Genomic DNA, 16,635 nt, shown 5'->3' with positions numbered 1-16,635 from the left:
ATTTGAATACTTTTTCAACGAGAGCCACAGCAAATGTGAGCCTCATGTGTCAAAAGACTGGAATGAATTTAATATCAACAGATATTAAACAAAGCATAGACGTTTTAATAAATATTCAGAGGAGAAACTAAAGCAACTGCAGCTACCAGAGTCTCACAGCACCAACTTCTTATCAGAGCAAACTCAGGCGTTCGGTAAATATTAAACCCTTTATGGCCGAACAATAATGTGGCTATTTATGCTGTTTGATCTGCTCTTCTCATTTAATAAAGTGGTTTATGAATGTGGTTGCTGTTTTTGTTTGATATGTAAAGAACACAATCTAACACAACCAAAAATATATAGATTTTTGTTTAGTTTGTCTCACAAATCATATTTTCAAACAAGTAAACACTTCAACAGGAATATCCTTAAAACATTAGACGTTTTATTGTCACTCTTAAACACTTTAATCATTTGTTATAAGCTCTTGCCAATCCAAATTGCTCTGATCAATCCAACAATAAAAGAAGCCTTGTGCATCTTTTATGCAGTGATAGGAAACACGGTGTCTCACAGAAAGCTCTGATTCTAGGCTGACAGGTTGAAAATTCACTTTGTGAATAATATTTTGGCCCTCGGGTATTTTGACTCGGCCTGCTTTGAAAAAGGATTTGACACCCCTGGTGTAGAGCTTTGGGGTAGCAGGCAATAAACAGCCATGGCCTACAATTTATAGGCTATTTGATGGATTATTGATACAGCATAGACCAGCTTTCCTTCGCTAAGTGTGGAACGTTAGGCACTAAATGCTCTAAATCAATGTAAAAATCAGAGGTAATGCAAACAAGCAGGAAGGAATAAACAAATATATCAAATATCTTTAATATCTAGTGATCACGTAACTTATTTGAATGCATACAGCATGAAAGAGGAAGAAACTGAGATTACCTAGATGGTCTCTGAACCACAGGCTGCCTATCAGTTTTTATAAGAAACATGCCTATAATGCCATTTTGCTACTTAGTTGGTAGAATAAGATGAGTTCAGTAAAAAAGTACTGAACAAAGGGCTGTTTAGGGGTCAAAAGAGCCGCCTCTTATTGCTGAGCTGAGCCCATTTGTAGAGATTTTACCACAAACCCGAGTGCTCCTATGTTTAAAACATTGATTTCGATTGTGTTTTGCTTCTAATTTTAAAACACAGTGATATAACTTACTGAAATGAGCCATTTAAAGGGAAACTCCTCTGTTTTTTTTTTTAATTTCTGCATAATTAAATGGATAACATGTCAATAAAGTCATTCAGAGTGGTTTATTGTGAAATGCTTTGTTCTAGAGAAACTTGCCGAGTCAGAATTGTTTACAGTGGTGGTGATAGGAACCAGACGTCCACCTCTAAAAGCTCCCTCGCAGAAAGTTATTACATGAAATGATCACTGCCTGGTGTTTTACAGCAGTTTTGTGATGAATTTTTGGTTTAAAACCTATTTTTTTTAATCCACTCATGGTGGAAGGATACAAGAAGAGGTGTTATAAGGCAAAATAGTCCCTAAAGGAAACTTATTTTTTTCAGATTGACCACTATTTTGCCTATTTATTACATATAGAAACTCAGAAGACACGTGTAGGGTCAATGGTGCTTTTGGATAGTAAACAAAATGTCCATGTTTGTGTCGTAGACATCTCCCTGGTTCCCATCACCACCACTGAGTCTCTACAGTGAACCGCTTCACATCAACCCACTCTGGGTGACTTTGTTTACCTCTCAGCGACTGAATTGTGTGGAAATTTTGAAAAAAAAAAACCGATGGAATTCCCCTTTAGGTCTGCAAACATGGCACAAAGACGTTCTCACGGACACGTTTTGAAGGAGTTAAGGCCTAGTTTGTGAAGGAACGGCATGGAAAAAGTTAGCAGCCGTGGATAATGGTGAATGGTGAACGGTGTGCGTTCTCCTTTAAGAAGCCCCTCCCTCTGTCCCCACAGCGGGGGGAGGGTGAGCGCAATCCTGGAACAGCGATTGAGAAGAAGAAGAAAAGAAAGCTCCACCAGTGGACGGTTTCAAGCCCCCCCTCCACCTCCCCTCAGTAGAAACTGTGCCTGATTTGTGGCCGATGTTGGAGATGTAACCTAGAGGAGGGGGGAGAAAAAGGAGAAGGAGGCAAAAACACTACGAGGAGGGTAGCTATGGAGATGGAGCGCTTTCCTGCCTGCTTTCTTTGACAGGTGTCGAGTAAGGGAGGGTAAAGAAGGAAAAAAGTCTTGAAAGCAGAGTCCAACATGTACGCCAAAGGTAAAGGAGCTGTCGTGCCGTCCGATAGCCAAGCGAGGGAGAAGTAAGTGGAGTTTTTTTTTCCTTCTCTCACTTATTCGCCAGCGCCTTGTTCGAATTTCCCCGTTCCACCTTAAATGGTTGCCGCAGCTACGTTCTGGCACCAGGCGCCACAGTGTAACTGCTGCGCCATTTAAGGTGGAACGGGAAAATTCGAACTTCAGCCGCTTTAACGTTCGTTACCTGAGCGACCGTTGACCGTTACTTTCTCTCTGCCGAGAAGTTCACCTAACAAGCCGTCTAACTCCTCCAAACTTGTGTGTTTAGTTTAGTATTTCTTTGCCAAACCTTCTTTTATTTCGTCTTCACCCCTGGCTCGTGTTATCTCTTCTCCTTCTCCTTCTTCTCTTCTTTATTTTTCCTTCACTTCTCCTCAGCTTGTTGTGTTTGTGCTAGCTATCCTTGCTAACGTTAAACCTGACAGGATTTTTTTGTTTTCAGCGCTCGGTTCTCACAAGTTTCACACATTTGTAGCCAAAAAAAAGACAAAAAGAAGTGGGTGAATGTGGTTCCTCATGTCGAGAAGCTGCCCCAGGACGTTTCCCCCTTTCCTTCTTTCCTCCTTTCCTCCTATCACCCGGGAACAATGCATGAGGATGGATGCTTGGATGCTTGGAGCTTCTCTTTCTCATTCTTCACAACATCATGTCTCGTTTTAAAGGGGAACTCCACGTATTTTTTTCAAAATTCCTGCATAATTCAGTGTCTAAGATGTAAACAAAGTCATCCAGAGTGGTTTGGTGTGAAATGCTCCACTCTGGGGAAACTTAGAGTTGGAAATGTTCACAGTGGTGGTGATAGGAACCAGACGTCCACCTTTAAAAGAAGCTCCCTCACAGGAAGCTATTATATGAAAGAGTTTTATGATAGTTTTGAGAGGCATAAATTGTGTTTTTTAAGGTCTACTCGGGGCAGAGAGGTACTGCAGGGTGTTGTGAGGCAAAATAGTTTGCAAAGAAAAGCTTATCAAGATTTACCACTCTTTTACTATAATCATAAAGACGTGTAGACTCACTGGTCATTTTGGATGGTGCATAAAATGCCTATATTTGCATCGTAGACACTCTGACCCCTGGTTCCAGTCACCACCACTGTAAAGACGTAAGAATTGGTACGTTTCTCTACAATGAACCCTTTCATATCAAACCACTCTCAGTGACTCTGTTTACCTCTGAACGATTGAATTATGCAGACATTTTTTCATCAAAATCACTAGAATTCCCATTTTAAACGCACTAAAAACTCACGTGTGCGACTGTTGCATGCTGAACGGCTTTGCCCTGAACTCACGCATGTTCTTGTCTTTTGAAGCTGAAGTGGTGCTGAACCACAATAAGCATTTCCCATTTATCTCTTGTATCACTGCAACACGCTTTGTCCAGCTTGTCTAGGCTTGGCTGTAGATCTTTGGCTGAAGGACGAAGCCTACATTGCCTTCGTTGTTGTTACTGTGCTGATGTCCTCCTCCTGTCTCAGCTCTACAACCTGCTTCACCACCATGTATTTCTTTTTTATTGCATACTTTTTTGACTAGACTCGAGCGTCCCAGCTTTCACTGCTGCTCAGCTGAATGTGTCTAAAGTTAGGCACACTTCGTGGAAATGGATGTCAAAGTGTGCTGTGGCTCCATTACGTTTATTGGGAGTGCGCTGAAACTGCAGCAGGGACGAGGGGAAGCGTGAGCCGTGATCGAACTTGGAGGGGGTCTGAAAGGTTTTCTGAGAATGTAATTGAAAACCTATTCTTCATTGAGCATCTTAAATCGGTCACGGTGGTGACATTTTGCATGTGTCTTCTAACTCGGGGGAAACAGCAGTGGTGCATATAATTAAGGCCAGTGTAGACTCACTTCACGAGTGGCCTGGGCGCTTATCGGTTTCATAGAGTTAGGCACCTGTGAGTTTGAGCTCAACTGCAGAAACTTGCCAGTTTTATGGTGCTGGGGTCTTTTTCTCCAAAGGTTAATTGTAAAGAAGTGAAGTAGGCGAAGTGATAGTTAATCTAAGAAAGTTAAGATGATCCTAAAGCAGTACTTATTCGAGGAGGGCGCCTAAACCAGGGGTGCACACCTCCGGTTTGGGGGCCCAGTTTGGTGTTTCTCCTGCTCAAACACCCCCACTAAACCTGGCAATTAACAGAGGTGTCCAATCAGGTTTGTTTGATCAGGAAAGCCACCAAACTGTGCTGGGCACCGGCCCTCCTGGACTGGAATTGTGCACCTAAACTGTGTTGTATTTACAGTTAATAGAGTCACTCTCTCTCCGATTGTTCCAGGAAAGCCATAGGACCGGTTTCCCAGACCCAGATTAACTTTAAGCGAAGACTAAGTGTGATTTCGGTAACGCTGAAATGCTATTGATTTTGCTGTTTAGTTCAAGACTAAGCTTAATCCCTGTCCATGAAACCAGCCCACAGTGTTGCTTTGTGTTTGAAAGTTTCAAGAAGTTCTCAGTCCTCCAGAAAGTCTTCTGGTGATGGAGCGCTTTCCCCTCTTTAAAACAGTGGCGCTGTAACCCGCTGCGTGCTAGACTCTCAGCTTTGAATGTTTACACTTACACACTCCCTTGGTTTACAGATACAGTGTTACCAGTGCCTCCACTCACTAAGCTGGGCTTGGAGATCTGCCCTGAATGATTTAATATGTCACAGCTAAACATCTCGCAATGCTATGAAAGTTCACACATTGTAGTTTGTGCTGTGAGAGTTTAACGCTGATTCAGTCCTGGAGGAGCATAGCGGATCTACAGAAAGCACATATACGTAGAAGTCATTTTAGAAGTTATTAGAGCAAGAGTGCCAAAAAAATATTCTCCAGCCAAGTCATTATAAAGCATGTTTTTAGAAAACCGTGGATATTTACAATTTGTGCATGATTTGGAACCTCTTCGCATGGAGAACGTTACTCATGCATGTTTTTATCTTTTTCGGTGGCACTTTCTACTTTAAGTCTTTTACTGAACCCTTGTTTGCCCATCATCTTGCTCATCAGATAGTACAGGTGGGGTTGTGTAAGGAAAGCAGTAGAGCTGGATTTGAGAGGCAGGTTTTGAGGCTTTAAATGTACACGTGAATGTTAAAGAACAGTTGTATCAGGTAATGATTTGAACTGCTTTTGACAAATCAATTCCGCTTGCTTTCTTCCTTCTCCAACGCTGCCGGAAGGATGCGGCCTTTGTGTTCATCCTGGAAGTTGTGTCAAACTTCTTGCATCCCCCTCCCAAGCAGCTTCGCTCCCCCTGTCCATGTGTGCTCGCTGAATAATTGATGGAACGGTTGAAAACGCGATTTCCTAACTGTCCCTTTGAAGGGTGGTTACTTGTGGCCCGGCTTCATTCATGTTTAAACACAGGCTTTTGTCAGAGGGCCTCGGGCGACGTGTCAGGTGTGTTCAAGGACTGCGTTCTGGGGTGATTTCTTTGATGTTGGGGGGACCCAGTGTGGGGTCCCATTTTTTTGGGTTTGAGAACGCCGTCGCGACACATCGATTAGCACGGTTCCACCGCAGGACTTTGGCGTCCCGGCCGTCATTACGTGCGCTCTAATTTGTCAGCTTTCTAATTTCTCATAAACGAAGGATGTCACGTCTCTCCATGCTTGTCCCGACGAACCGATTTCCCTCTCTGTCGTTTTCGTAATACGTGGCATATGGCCTCAACTAAGCATGGGGGATGGTGGGTGGTTTGAGGGGGGGGATTAGAGAATAGCGTTTTGTGACTACTGCACCTGGCATTACATTGCAGGCCAAGCATCCTGACCTGTGTTTAATCTTGCCTTGTGTACAAGACTCCCCACAGAGAAACAGTGTGTCCAGGTGAAGATGTGGTGAATGGAGGCTAATAGAAATTCTAGTGTCCTATCAGCTGTGTGTCATATTCGCTATTAAGAGTGGGCGATGTGGAAATAACATGTAGTAAATTGACTGGATTTATAGGCTGGTGCGGAGATCTGATATGCACATATGCCAGTGTTGATGCATAAGCGTTTTATAAAATGTACATATTTTATAGAAAGATGTAGCATTTATTTACAGAGGATTACTAATGCAGTAAAATGAATAAAAGTGCAGATATTTTTGCTTAATGCCTCAGTGCCACCTAAGGGTTTTGCCAATACAATATAATTAAATCAAATACAAAACAAAAACACACCAACCCAGCATTTGGTTTTGTTGGTGTTTGTTGTGGGGATGCATTGGAATCATGTTGTTCTTGGTAGATTTGCTTAAAAATATGATTGAGATTGGGCAGATATTTAGATTTGACAGATGTTTCAAACCAGTATTTGATAATGTATTTACTGTACTCTTAAAAAAAGCAGATTGTTTAGATGTCATTGGGCTACAGTGCAATTTATCTGCATTTTATACATTTTCATTGCATTTGTAACCTTAGAAATAAATGTTATATTTTCAGTAATGCTAAGAAACAGTTCTACATTTTGTAAACGTTTGTGTATTTCCATCAGTATTGGTACCAGCAGATATGTGCATGAAACATATTGGAAATTAGCAACGGTCTGCAGTTCCCATATAGTTTGTTGGTTTGATTTGGTTTTTTACAACGAACGCATTTGTACTGTAGCTGTAGCTCCAGAACCGAACCCGTGAGTCCCCGTCGGTGCTTCCATGCTCTAGCCTTCTCTGCGCTCAGACTGGCAAAGCTCTCCTGAGGGTAAGGCAGCAAGGGAGGGGGAAGGGGCTGAGGGATTGTTCTGGGTTGTCCCCCCGGGCGTCCCCCCGAGCAAGCCTCCATTCAGGCTTTTCGAGCAGCCGCCTAGCTTTGAGCCGGCATGCCGCAGGCTCCCAGACTCCCTCCCATCTCCGGCATCTCCTCATCATGGCCTTCCCTGCTAGAGAGAATACAGCGTTATGGATTGTGCCGGTTTGCATACCTTCCCACCGGTGTTCAGCTATTTGAATTGGAGGAAGAGATGTGGCTGAGAGAGACTTTTTTTTTCTCGGGATGAATTTGAATAGGGTTAGTGGATATTTGAATGTGTGAATTTGAATAGAGTAGGGTATCTGTGTGTACATGAGTGAGGGTGCTTTGTCCAGTACACGATCCCTCTGAAAGCTGGTAGGAAACAAAGCATAATGTGCATACATATATGTGTGTGTGTGTGTGTGTGTGTGTGTGTATGTATATATATATATATATATATATATATATATATATATATATATATATATATATATATATATATTAGTTGTCATCGGAAGAAAACCTCGTATTTCCATTTTTGACGTTTTTCGTTTTTTGATATATTTGAAATTACAGTAATACTTTATTTGCATAGTCCGCTTTAAATGAAATATCTACAAAGCATCTACTTTCAAGTTACATTCAACTAAATATCTACTAAATTGACCATAATTTTCTTTACTCTAAACCTGGCTCTAATTATACCCCTAACCTTAACCTTAACCCAAACCCAAAACCTAAACCCAACCCTCACCCTGGTTTTAGCCCCAACCCTGGTCCAAATCCTAACCTTAACCCCACCACTGTTTAGAATTTACTGAGTTTCAACAGATAGTTTGATAACAATTTGAACATCTGTAGATAGTCTATCTATCTGGACTATCCAAATGAAGTGAGACCGAATTTACCTGTTACCTTTTACATTGTCTGTAAACTTCATGATGAATGGAACAAAGAAAATGACCCAAACTTATTTGGGAAAAAGTCTGGTTCCATTGACTTCTTCCGAAAGCTGTTATATATATATATATATATATATATATATATATATATATATGGAGAGAGAGAGAGAGTAAGTAGATTGAGAACATTTGTTGTCAAGTTAATAAGGTTGTATGTTGTGAATAAAATATCACATTGTTTTTTTGCAGCGTATTTCAATGCACACAACACCAGATACAACTAATTGTTGTGCGCTGCCCTAAATATGGTTGATAGTAATGTAACGAACTTTCATAGCACAACACAAAACACAAAACGTGTGGTTTTCCATGAGATCTGCATGGTTCATTTTCACTTCTATCAAGTATAAAACAAAAAAAGCCAAATTAAGCACTACAGTCACTCTCGGCGATTAGCTCTGAACTCCGAAACTGAACTCTCTTGTACCTGACTGTCTTTCAGTCCATTGCTCTAGCTCTCATCTCTCTGCCTCTCATCTCAGATACAGGCCTTGTTTCCTTGCCCCTTGCCTTCACTTCCCTGGTGGTGCTACATGAGGTGGCCCCTTGAATCCTCAGCTGAATGAAGGTTGCTGAATAATGTAGTAGGGCCAGGCGCTGGCACCCACCCCTGCCCCTCCTAGATGACATAGGCCTCCCTGCTATGAAAATTTGATCTCTCCTTAGTCCTGGGAATCTACGTTTTGATCTAGTGTCGTGTTGCCTCATTGAAGGCATTGGAGAAATGTTTCAGTGAGAAGATCAGGCCTGTTTTTTTTAAGTGAGCCTGTAAATAACAAGTATATTGTTTGTTATTCGTTATCGTGATATTAGTTTTTGCACTACTGGTTTTGCAGAAGGCCAGTCAGAGTGGAGGCACTGTGTGCTGTGAGCGTCCTGACATATCTTAGTTCTGGGTGAGTGTTTCTATGGGTGCTTTGATTAATCACAATAATCACAATACTAGTATTTTGTCCATGTTGTACAGCCCCACTTTGTAGACTCCCATATCCAGTGTAAGGTAGCCTGGGAGCAAAGTGCCTTCCAAATTACAAACTGCCCTGCAAAGTGGCATCTGTGGGCCAGGCGTCCACGTGGCCTGGCATCCGCAGTCTTTTTGAGCGAGTAGTAATTGCGGTAGTGTCTCCTGACTGTCACTGGCCTGCAAGTTATTTGCTAACTTAAAGATATAAGGCTGCGTTCACATTACGAGCCTAGGGTTTTTGCTCATATCCAATCTTTGACAGTCATGTTTGTAAGTGATCCACGTCTGTCATTTGAGTGATCACACCTGTGCCCTGGAAGGACCCGCATGAGCACAGTTTAGCATAAAGTTCAAGTCACTCACTGTTGACTCGCTGCCCACACCGGATGATGACCACAGTGATGTATACAGTGAAGTGTGACATTAAAAACCTACATGTGAACTCTGATTCTGACTGTTCTCGTTTTGGTCACATGGCCATGGTGATGATCTAGGATCACATACGAACCTGGCTGGAAACCAGATTTTTGTGCTCACGGCTCTAGGGGAAAAAAATGAAGTTAACGTTTAGCTGAAACGGTTGTTTTTATGCCATTTCTGCCAATCCCTTATTGCAGTGATGAGGCTGGTAATCTTCTTCTCATTCGAAGTTGCCTTCTGTGGAATTGCTGTAGAGTTTCTAAGTAGAAATAACTTCACAGAAACACAGAAGTGACTGTTTATAGATGTTCCTTTATACAGGGTGATTCATAAAAGATTCATCCGATTTCAAAGCGCCATATTTTTACAAACGTGAAGCGCCTAGGAACCAATCACACACCAATTGAAAGAAGGGGTCATAGAGTTTCTGACTGTTAGATGGAGCCCCCTGAGCAGAAAGCGTTCTGCATTCTCCACTTCAGTAAGAGTGAATCAGTCATCAGCTGTGCAGCGCGATTTTCGTCGGCAGTGAACCTCCAACAGCTCTGTGTTCGTAGATGGCTCCACAGCACTGGATGGTCTCCAAAATCGCACTGAAAGAGCTGTGAGTGCAGCGACACCCGACATGCTCGGTCCAGTATAGGATGAATTGCACTATGGTGTTGTTATCCGTACAACTTTATGCTCACTTAAACCATTTACAGTTTACTGCTTTGTTCTGTAATGATTTAAAAGTGAAATAAATCAATGAAATCGGATGAATCTTTTTGAATCGCCCTGTATTTTGAACCAAAGTGCACCATCTGACCTGAGAATGAGTTTTTCTTTTTGTGGATTCAGTTAATGCACATTTTTAAAAGATCTTAGTTAGATGTGGTGTTTGCATCATGCAGTCCTGATCAACAACACTGAAGACCCCCGACCCCATTGGTTGCTCTGTAACTACAGGAGCTTTTAGAGTGGGGTTTTGTTTTTTGCTTGAAGCTTTCATCCCGAGTTTTATGGCGGTCGTTAGGTTCCCCCTCCATCGTATCTCCGTGGGAGGCGTTTGCCATTCTGGTCACTCTCCCGCACCTCTGCTGTGTGCATGTGCGTGAAACTCCTTCCTGTCTGTTGTCTGCTGCCTTATCAACACAGCCATTGACCAACTGATCAAAGAACCCTCCGCTGTTATTTACGACATGCCATTGTTCGAGGCATTTCAATGAAGGAAGACGCATACCGTGCGTTCATTGAAATTAATTTAAGGATCTAGAACTGTGAATGGGGGCAGAAAGGGCAATCTAGAACAGTTTGGTGGGGGGGAGAACATTCTAGGAGCTCCCAACAATCACACACAGGTACAACACACTAACCCAACACTTGGATTTGTTGGTATTTGTTGATAATTTCCAGGTTTTTGGTCAAACTCTGGTTCTTTCTAGTAACAAACAATTAAATCCACTCTAACGACTACGTTAGTTTGACGCTTATCTCCAAGACAAACATTTTTCTTGCTTTAAACGTAAGTGACCTTGAGCTGTCTGACGTGCTTGGCGCCGCATTATTGTACAGGCATGTCTATAGACTCCATGGCCCTAACTGCTCTTTGCAAAGACCTATTCAGACTTTTCAGGACGTTGGTGACCAGTCTGAACACGCAGACGCAGAGAGTGTGGTGGCAGTTTGATTGTGTTGTGCAGAATGTCGCTCAGATGCTTCCAAAACACTTTAAACTTTATGGAACAACCCTTCAGATCATCTCTGCGTCGAGGCTTTTGGAGCATGCTCACCGAGCGTTCTTCCATGCATGCACTGCAGCCGGGCAAAAAGCTATGTTCCTTCCAAAATTGTGCGCATCTCTGGCTGCAATTTGGCCACGAGAGGAACAGCTATTTTCTCCACAGATGGAAGCAGAGAGGAGAGAGCAGGGCAGTGCTACAGCCTCAGCCACGGTACGCCGGAGGCAGGGTAATTGCCGGCCCGAGCCGCTGAACAACAGACGTAATGACTGGGGGAAAATGATGGGAAAAAAATGCTGATCGGCACAACTCCTGATGTGCTTCCTCTGGTTGTTGGGGTGTCCCTCTTCTACGAAGCAGACGGGCCTCAGATGAGGACTCTGTAGTGTTGAAGCTGGAATGGATGCGGGGTTTCAGTACTAATGTTTCTGGTTTGTGTGCATGAATGTTGTCACACTGTCCAGTTTAATGCCCAGTTTGGCTTGAGCGCTGTGAAGGTTTCAGAAGTCTTTCGGATTCTTTCCACTCACTCCTGAGAATAAAGGTGCCTAAAGCGTTCTTTAGAGCAATGCCAGTTGACTTCTGGTTCCCTGAAGAACTTTTAAACACTTTTGTTGCTGAGAAGCGCAAGTGTGAAGAACCTTTCTAAGGTTTAACCAGTTGAAAATCCCTGGCTTGTTACATCCTAAGGCTTTAATGTTCAGTAACTACCTGGCCTGCTATGAAAACTAAGTTATTCTTGCGCTGTAAAAGTGTGTGATAATTTTTTCTGGCCATTTAAGGGGTTGAAGACAGAGGTGTTTGGCTAGAACAGTACGTCAAGCCGAGAGTCATTTTGGCTACGTTTACACAGCAGGTAAAAGTGGCCCAATCTGATCTTTTTCTTCATATGTGACACAGATGTGAGTCTGTGTGTCGGTGTGAACAGCAAAAAACGCATTGAATCTGACATTTTCAATTCCAATTTGAGACGCTTTCATTTGGGGTACTGAAATCCGATACGTATCCGATCTGCGGCAATGCGGTGGAATGCATGCGACTTTTACGTCATAAACATTTAGGCTGATGTTTCGGTGTTTGATTTTGAACGGAACGGCCGAACGCGGCCGGTGGAGACCCGAGGCTTCAGCGTCAAAAAAAAAAAGTTTAAAGAATCCGAGGACACGAACCAAAGAAGTGGCCGTGGCTGAATAACGGGCCCTTTTCATGGCGAACTCGAACACGTCGTGGGTGATGAGCTCAGCTGTCAACCATTTATTATCTACCTCTGGACGAGCCTCGTGAGGCATTGTTCTTTTGCGCATGCGGGTCGGCTTAGGAGCTGATCTGTTCAGACTGATGTCGCGTGCAGATCACATTTAAAAGATAACGTGAACAGCCAAACAAAAAAATCGGATTTGGTGAGAAAATCAGATTTGGGCCACTTTTACCTGCTGTGTAAACGTAGCCTTATTTAATTTTATTTTAAAGACTGTAAATTGTAGTCAGTGAGTTGTCACTGTACTTCTCTTGCACAGGTTCTTTTCCTAATATTACTAATATAATACGGTATATTGAGATTTAGTTTAAAAAATAAGTCATTCCTGATGAACTGCCTTTATAGCTCCTTTGAAAGGCGTTATGTTTGAGCCTGTGGAACTTCCTTCTTCAGCAGCAGTTTAGTACAAATGTAAGGCATTTTCATCTTCAGGCATAATGATGTGTATCTCTCTCTTTCTCTCTCTTTTTCTAGGTTAGCTTTATACGTCTACGAGTACCTGCTACATGTCGGCGCTCAGAAATCAGCACAGACCTTCCTGTCTGAGGTGAGTCTGGTCTCTAGCTATTTTTCACAGTAGGAATCGCATTATCCTGCCTTTGTGTTGCCTGGCATGCAACAGGCATCATAATGGCAGTCGAACCCTCAGGTCAAGAACACTTATGCAATCTAGCATGCTCCCAGATATTTGCTTCCTTTAACGGTAAATAAAACCCCCGTAGATACGGCTGCCTGTGAAAACGATAACAGCACATTAATTGGAGGTGAAATTAATTAACTCGACTTTGCCCAATCGCCGCATCAGTAGTTATTGCCTGTAACGGGAAACGTTTGATCGGATGTCATAATTCAACGAGTTGTGTCAGTGTGCGTTGAATGAAATCAAGGTTTTTAAGAGTGATGTGCATCCTGCGCTATACAGGGAATGCATACTGTAGATATCTCTCTTCAGTGTCTTGTCAGATAACGATACTGCACTCTATGATTCGGTAAATAAACCTACTTACACTGTTTCTCTAAGGAGCATTTTTCAGTATCTGACATAATTTGAAAATGACTGTTGCCCTTTACATTGTGTGTGAGCTTCATGATGAATTGACTAAAATAAACGGCCCAAAATGACTATATATATATATATATGTATAATACGTATATACACCGATCAGGCATAACATTCTGCCACCTCCTTGTTTCTACACTCATTGTCCATTTTATCAGCTCCACTTACTTTATAGGTGCACTTTGTAGTTCTACAGTTACAGACTGTAGTCCATCTGTTTCTCTGCATACTTTGTTAGCCCCCTTTTACCCTGTTCTTCAGTGGTCAGGACCCCCATGGACCCTCACAGAGCAGGTACTATTTGGGTGGTGGATCATTCTCAGCACTGCAGTAACACTGACGTGGTGGTGGTGTGTTAGTGTGTGTTGTGCTGGTCTGAGTGGATCAGACACAGCAGTGCTGCTGGAGTTTTTAAACACCTCAGTGTCACTGCTGGACTGAGAATAGTCCACCAACCAAAAATATCCAGCCAACAGCGTCCTGTGGGCAGCGTCCTGTGACCACTGATGAAGGACTAGAGGATGACCAACACAATCTGTGCAGCAGCAGATGAGCTATCGTCTCTGACTTTACATCGACAAGGTGGACTGACAAGGTAGGAGTGTCTAATAGAGTGGACAGTGAGTGGGCACAGTAGCACAGCAGCACTGCTGTGTCTGATCCACTCGAGAAACAGATGGACTACAGTCTGTAACTGTAGAACTACAAAGTGCACCTATATAGTAAGTGGAGCTGATAAAATGGACAAAGAATGTAGAAACAAGGAGGTGGTCATAATGTTATACCTGATTGGTGTAAATTACATATATATTATGTTTTTTATATATTATATTTTCATCACTTATTTACTGAAACCACTAAAATTTTACATTAATCATTGTGCATCCCTGATCTTATATTATATTAACCGATAAGATCATAGCATGTTTTCCCACCCCTTTGTACTCCTGAGCCTCCTGTACTACCAGGATTACGGCCTCCTTCTCCAGTGCATGCGCAAGTTGAGTCTAATTCCATGTTCGTTTTGGAAAGCGTGCTTCTGATGATCCATTCAAACGCAAACGGGTAAAATCACATACCGCCCACAATTATTCACCAGCTCAATATCGTGTCACACAAAAACGCACCACGTTCGATTTCCGATTCACGTTGCCTTTAATTTTGGGCGGTTTTTGAATCGTTTACATGTTCCTAATGTAACACACCTGATTCAGCTGATCAAACCATCACGACCGCGTGAGTCGGGGAATTACGTGGATCTGATTAGAGCTGCAAATCAGTTGGGCACTTGCTGCAGGCATTTAGTCAAAACCTTTTGTCCTGTGTTAACAAACATAGAAGGATATGGATGCTTTTTGTTTGCAACCCGAGGCACATTTTTTCTGTTGTTTTCAGTTGGAGAGGCACGTGTTGCTCACTTTTTGTGTGGAGCTACAAAAAGTTTGTGTTGTTTCTGCGCTAACCAATCAGTTCAAAGGTAAAGCGGGCCTTTATAGTTGTAACATAGGAGGGATTAGTGTTTGCAGTCCTTCATGACTCTAAATCATGAGATAAACCAAAGCTTTTTGTTTATTTTTAGTTTATTTTGCTTTTGCTAACTGCACCTTGCATGTTAGTCAGTAGTAGTAGTTAAAACTCTTGCTTATACGTTTCGAAATGGTAGCTCACTAACTCAGCTTCAGTCTTATCAGTGCAGAGTTTGAGGTTTCAGTGTGAACAGTGTGATGCAGTGTGAACACCCAGGAGAAAGAAAACCACATGGTGCGCCTCGCATTTTTGTGACCCCTCCCCAACTGTCCGTTATCTGTTCAAAATGTTTATTTGAAGTTAGTTTGACACACTTTTTGGCCTGTAGCGTCTGAGTTTGTGGTCTGTGATCACTTTCTGCCTTTCGTATACCAAGTAATCTGCAGTTATATGGGCTGGGAACTGTTTACACACCTCTGAGTCTGAGGCATCTTTGCACTGTGGCAGTATTTTCTACACTTGCGTCTCAAAAAATCGCCGCAGCAAACTGGTCAGATTTTTATCAGGCCTGTTGGAAGTGTGACAAGGTGAAATTGACTGATAATGTGTTCTTAACCTTAAGATCCACTCCAGTAATCCTCTTTTGAGGTGCAGTGAACAAACCTCTGGATCTCTATCATAGTTTTTTTTTTTTTTCTGGTTACATTTTCCTGTTTAATCATCCGTGTATAATGGTTATAATAGGTTAATTCTGTTCACACACAGGCTGGTCCTTCTGCTCACCCATTACAAAAGGGAGATTATGTCTTTAATGAGAGCAGCTCTGGCCCTTTTTGCACATATACAGGAGAGGAATGGGGAAAAATGCCGGTCGGAGAGAGGGGAGTTTGGAGTTGAAACTTCCTGAAAGCTGAAGAGGGAAATATTTATAGGGTCAAGGTGTTGGGCAGCACGTCTTAAGGAACAGGCTGTCTGTTTTGAGCACTTAAAGGAATGCTGTAGTGTTCCTCGATAGCCTCAGCACCTGCCCACTGGCTATTTTGAGCGTTGTGTCGCAAATCGAGTTTTGAATTTTGGGTTTTCTTTCCTTTTCTAAGTACAAAAAAATAGTCCACAGTAAATGACTGTACTTTATAGATGTGGCAGATAGAGATTGGGTTGAAGAACGCTGGAGTATTCATTTAATGACTGAGGAAGATGGCCCTGACTTTACAGCATGTATTGGAAAGTGCTCGGTAGTAAACAAACAGAGCAGAAGCTGAGGGGTCTGTTCAGGGAAAGAATGAGACAGTATGTTTTGTCTGTGTCGGATCGAGGAGTGGCTGAATGAAACACGGCACAGTGAGGAGTGTGTTCGGACCACCTTCAACCAGTTATTCTCCAGGATATATTTCGGTTTTTCCATCTGAATTTACATACCCAAATCCTAAGCTAAATTATTCAGTAACTGCATGAAATAAATGTAAAGTGTTGGTGTTATTTTTGTAAAAGCTCCCCTCAAATTAACAGAAAATGTGTTTTATCATCATAAACATAATGCCATGTGCTTACAGTTTACCACTGAAAGCCAAAATTCGTAGACGCTTGTGTATTTTTTTTAGAAAAGTAATTTTTTTACAGTACATTTCACTGAAGAGACGCCATCTGAGATCCAGTTTATAGCTCAGATGTTTGGGGGTCAACTTGCAGTAGAAAAAACACATTTGTAGGTTCAGCTTCTTTTATTATTAAGTTTTAAAATTAAATTACCCATCTATTTGACTGGAAAGA

The 16,635-nt window shown here is 42.2% G+C and overlaps 1 protein-coding gene across 2 annotated transcripts in view; it reads left to right on the top strand.

Annotated features, from left to right (window-relative positions):
• The first annotated feature begins 2,064 nt into the window (after positions 1-2,064).
• Positions 2,065-16,635, top strand: part of zgc:110158 (uncharacterized protein LOC553590 homolog) — a 100,442-nt gene continuing 85,871 nt past the window's right edge. For both annotated transcript variants that reach the window (XM_036597417.1, XM_036597416.1), the window contains exons 1-2: positions 2,065-2,317; positions 12,813-12,885. In XM_036597417.1, coding sequence (XP_036453310.1) covers positions 2,262-2,317; positions 12,813-12,885 — 129 coding nt within the window. In that variant the 5' untranslated portion in view covers positions 2,065-2,261. The remainder of the gene's footprint in view (positions 2,318-12,812; positions 12,886-16,635) is intronic.

Source organism: Colossoma macropomum, unplaced genomic scaffold (genome assembly GCF_904425465.1).
Source record: "Colossoma macropomum unplaced genomic scaffold, Colossoma_macropomum, whole genome shotgun sequence".
Lineage (NCBI taxonomy): Eukaryota > Metazoa > Chordata > Actinopteri > Characiformes > Serrasalmidae > Colossoma > Colossoma macropomum.
The sequence above is the reverse complement of the archived record's forward strand: the minus strand, read 5'-3'. Positions and strand labels throughout refer to the sequence as shown.